The sequence below is a fragment of the Trichosurus vulpecula genome, chromosome 9 (assembly GCF_011100635.1).
Source record: "Trichosurus vulpecula isolate mTriVul1 chromosome 9, mTriVul1.pri, whole genome shotgun sequence".
NCBI lineage: Eukaryota > Metazoa > Chordata > Mammalia > Diprotodontia > Phalangeridae > Trichosurus > Trichosurus vulpecula.
This window is the reverse complement of record NC_050581.1, coordinates 74829490-74833642: the sequence shown is the minus strand read 5'-3', so window position 1 is coordinate 74833642 and position 4153 is coordinate 74829490. Positions and strand designations below refer to the sequence as shown.

Genomic DNA, 4153 nt, shown 5'->3' with positions numbered 1-4153 from the left:
ACTGGGTACTATTTAAAGTTTGGACATTTAGATTCTTAGAGTTTACAGTATAGGAGGAAGAAAAAGGCAGAAATAGAAATAATTAAAACTATACAAAGTTACATGATAAATGGTTTTTAGAAGGTCAAAGGAAAGTGCTACGCTTCTGAGGGGAAAATACATGATTCCCTAACCCTGCTTGGGGTTAGAGCTCTCACAGGCCTCTGACTTCCAGGACTCCAGGAAATGGGGAGAGGGTAAAGAGGATTAGAAGTATGATGGAGATAGAGGAGAGGAGGATGGGAGCATAGGCATCTGATAAATCAATGACTAGACTTCTCAGCCTACTTGCAGATTTACTTCCTCCACTTCCTTCACCAACCCCCTCCACTTTTGAGAAGAGGGCTGGGTTGGCCCCATTCTCCCTCCCATCTTTACTTCCTGTGCTTGGAGGATAAGTAGAGGGTAACTAATGGGGAGGATGCAACCCGGGGACATGGACATGGTAAGAATCCTAATCCCTTACAACCACCTGATATTCAAAGCTCCAGCTCTCAGTGCCATCCAGCAGAGGTGCTTCAACCCAGACCCTGGCTTCCAGGTCTGCTCTGTGCTGGCTTCAGTCTCTTTCCCTCTCTTTTCCTCCAGATTCTATGCCTGCTGTTCCTGACCTTTCCCCTCCTGGGGAGTTCAGTCCCTCTGATTCAAGGTGAATCTCCCTGCCTGATCTTCAAGTACCTAGCCTTGCTCTGATCTCATGAGGAGGCATATGAGAATGATTCAGCTCTTCCTCTGGGATGTGGGGTCCTTGGAGCAGTGGTAATTTCTGGGCAACAGGACTTGTGAGTTCCCCTTGGGTAGCAGCATTTTATAGTGGAAAGAGGGCTAGATCTGGGATCAGAAAGGCCCCCAGGTTCAGCTCCCATCATGGACACTCATTAGCTGGGTGGCTCTGGGCACTTATCCTCTCTTTCTTAGTGTCAGTTTCCATATTTATCAAATTATAACTCCTTTAGTATCCTCCTCTCAGGGCCGGTGGTAGGATCAAATGAGATAATGTACGCCGAGTGCATTGCAAAGCTCGCTGAGCTGTACAAGCATCGGTTCCTTAACAAATGTTTCTCGATAATACCATTGTCATTATCCTTGTAGTTATAATTATGGTTATGAGAAGGAATGTGATCCCTCAGCTGAGACTGAGCCCACAGCTGGATGGTCACTGCAGATAGGTGAAGCTTTCAGAGGAGACTTAGATGTCTGAATACATCCTGGTACAGTCACTTTTCTCTCTACTTAGACAGGGAGCAAGTTGGCGTTGTTGGAGGCCAGGAGGCTGCGAAGGGGGAATGGCTTTGGCAGGTCAGCCTCAGGTTTGAGGCACGATACTGGGTACACATTTGTGGTGGCTCCCTCATCCATCCCCAGTGGGTACTGACTGCTGCCCACTGCATTGGCACGTAAGTCTCCCCTTCCCCACTCAGTCGGTTGGACATGAATGATTCTGGCATGGGGAAAGGAGCAGAGTGGAGATAGTCCCAAGGCTGGGAATCAGGAAACTTGGATTTGAGCCTAGACTCTGTCCTTGACTCACTGTGTAGCTTTGGACAAGCTGTTTCCCTATTTCTTTAGGCTGGAGTTTTTTCCTTTATATAATGGGGATAAGAGTTCCTGCCCTGGTTTCCTCAAAGATGAAAGTTGAGGGGTATGCATTTTTTTAAACCAAAGAGCATTATCAGCATGTGTGGTACCATTACTATTATTTAATTGATAAGCCCAGCAGAGAGAAGGATGCACCTGAGAGTGCCAGTGAGTGGGAGATCCTTACAGTGTTGGAAGGTCATGGGAGGCCCAGTGAGGCTTAATCCTCAAGTCTGCAGGGGTGAGCTTCATGGGATGGAGGGAGAGGATTGAGATCTGGGCTTGTTTAACTGTGGCCACTCAGACATTTTTTCCTTCTTCTACCAGTTTTCCACTGAAGCCTTCATTATTCAGGGTCCAACTGAGGGAACAGCACCTGTACTATGAAGACAAGCTCCTGCGCCTGGAAAAGATCATTATTTTTCCCAACTACACTGCTGCTGAAAGGGGTGGGGATGTTGCTCTGCTAAAACTGAAGAACCCTGTGGAGCTGTCCAGTCATATCAAGCTCATTAGCCTTCCTACTGCTAAGGAGACCTTTCCCTTGGATTCGGAGTGTTGGGTGACTGGCTGGGGGGATCTTAATTTTGGAGGTGAGCATTGGTGCCAGGACCAGGGTCAGAGCTAGGCATGCTAACACCTGGAGGGAGGGAGGGAAAATTATGGAACAAGGCTTTCTTCCTTCTATCTGCCATTCAGACTAATTAATAAGAATTCTGGGCCCTTAGCCGCATGGGCAAAGATGTCTCAGATCTGTGCTTCCACCCAGCTTCCTCGGTGTCTGTGTCCCACATGTTTTATGGAGAGGGTGAATGGAGAGGGCATTGAATTTGTAGTCAAAAGAATCTGAGTTGCCAACCCAACTCTGCTACTTATTAGCCATATGCACTGTCGCTTCCTTTTTCTGAGACTCAGCATCTTCCTTTGTAAAGCAAGGGTATTGAATGAGTGAGTGAATGAATGAGAATGCAAGTATTCAGCCCTTACGAGGTGCCACTGTGCTAAGCATTGGTGGCCAAGTGACAAAAAAAGGGAGACAATTTCTGTACTCAAGGAGATTACATTCTAATAGGAGACAACATATTATTATCATAGCATTTTTATAGTGCTTCGAGCTTTGCAAGGTGCTTTATCAATATTTCATTTTATACTCACAATGAAGGTAAGGGATTTCATTATCTCCATTTTACAGATGAAGAAAGTGAGGTAGTCAGAGGTTAAATGTCTAGGCTCATGTAGCTAGTGAATGTCTTAGGTTAGATTTGGATTCAAGCCTTCCTGACTTCAGGTCCTCTCCACTGTGTTCTATCCACTGTGCTACCCAGCCATCTCTAAGCACAGGTAGGATCATGGTCGCCAGAGAAAGGGTCTGTAGAGTTGCAGGGATAGTGAGGTGATCAATAGGATAGTTAATTGACTACTCTACACCCTCCTTTGTGGACTGGACCATCAAGAATATCTGATGATTTCTTGACCCACTTTCTCATTCTCCTCTCCAACTCTTTCCAGAAGCCAGGACAGTGTTGATTCCTTTGCTAAGCCCCAAATGCTCTATTGCAGACCATGGCATCTGGGTAGCAGTTTCCCCAGAGTAGAAACATTGTCGCATTAATATTGGCTCTACCCAAGGGCCTTGTGTCTAGGCCCCTACCCCTGCAGCACAGAGAAGATGGGCTTCAGGTTGGGCTCCATTCCAGGTCCTGGTTGCTGACACCTAGCACCCAAGGTGAGAAGGTCTTCATCCCTGGGGCCTCTGATTCCTCCTTGGGCTTTGTGGGAGTCCCAGGACACCCCCTCTCCCTGTCAGAGCCAATGGCTACACTCCACTGTCTCTTTCTCCTACAGTGAGCTTGCCCCCTCCCTACACCCTGAGGCAGGTGCAAGTACCTTTGTTGGATACACAGAAATGTGATGAAGAGTATCATAATGGAGCATACACCAGCTCATCTGTGAGGATAATTATGGATGACATGCTTTGTGCTGGCAAAGCCGGTGTAGACTCCTGTCAGGTGAGAGATCCTGGGGGTCTCCCCCCCTCAGCTTCTCCTCTCCTTTCCTCCCCTCACCCCAACCCCATTGTACCCAGATTTTGCCTCTCCTGGATATTCTAACCTCTGAATCAGGCTAACAGACTCTCCTGCCTTTTAGGGTGACTCTGGGGGGCCCCTGGTCTGCAAAGTTGGGGACTCCTGGAAGCAGGCTGGCGTGGTGAGTTGGGGAGTAGGCTGTGGCCTTCCCCACAGGCCTGGCATCTATACTCGAGTCACAAGCTATGTGGATTGGATCAACGAGCACATTTCCCCATGCTCCTCTACAAACCCAGTTAGCATCTAAGCCTTCTGTGTCTACTAGAAGGCCCACCAAGCCATCCTAGTTCCTCTACTTGCCCATCTCCCTGACCCCTTGTTGCTCTGAGCTCAGCCTTTTCCTCTCACAACCTCCTTCTTTGAATCATATTCCTGGGCTCAGAGTCCACACCCCTGGTTCCCAGTCTCCTGCTCTTTCACTAACTCCCTGTGGGACCTTGGACAGGTCC

General features: G+C 48.0%; 1 protein-coding gene across 1 annotated transcript; it reads left to right on the top strand.

The window, feature by feature from the left end:
- The first annotated feature begins 451 nt into the window (after nucleotides 1-451).
- On the top strand, nucleotides 452-3951 carry LOC118831243 (mast cell tryptase-like). Its single transcript, XM_036738469.1, has 6 exons — nucleotides 452-484; nucleotides 628-688; nucleotides 1277-1436; nucleotides 1945-2210; nucleotides 3463-3626; nucleotides 3766-3951. Exons 1-6 carry the CDS (start codon nucleotides 452-454, stop codon nucleotides 3949-3951), a joined length of 870 nt encoding a protein of 289 aa, XP_036594364.1.
- Nucleotides 3952-4153: the final 202 nt, after the last annotated feature.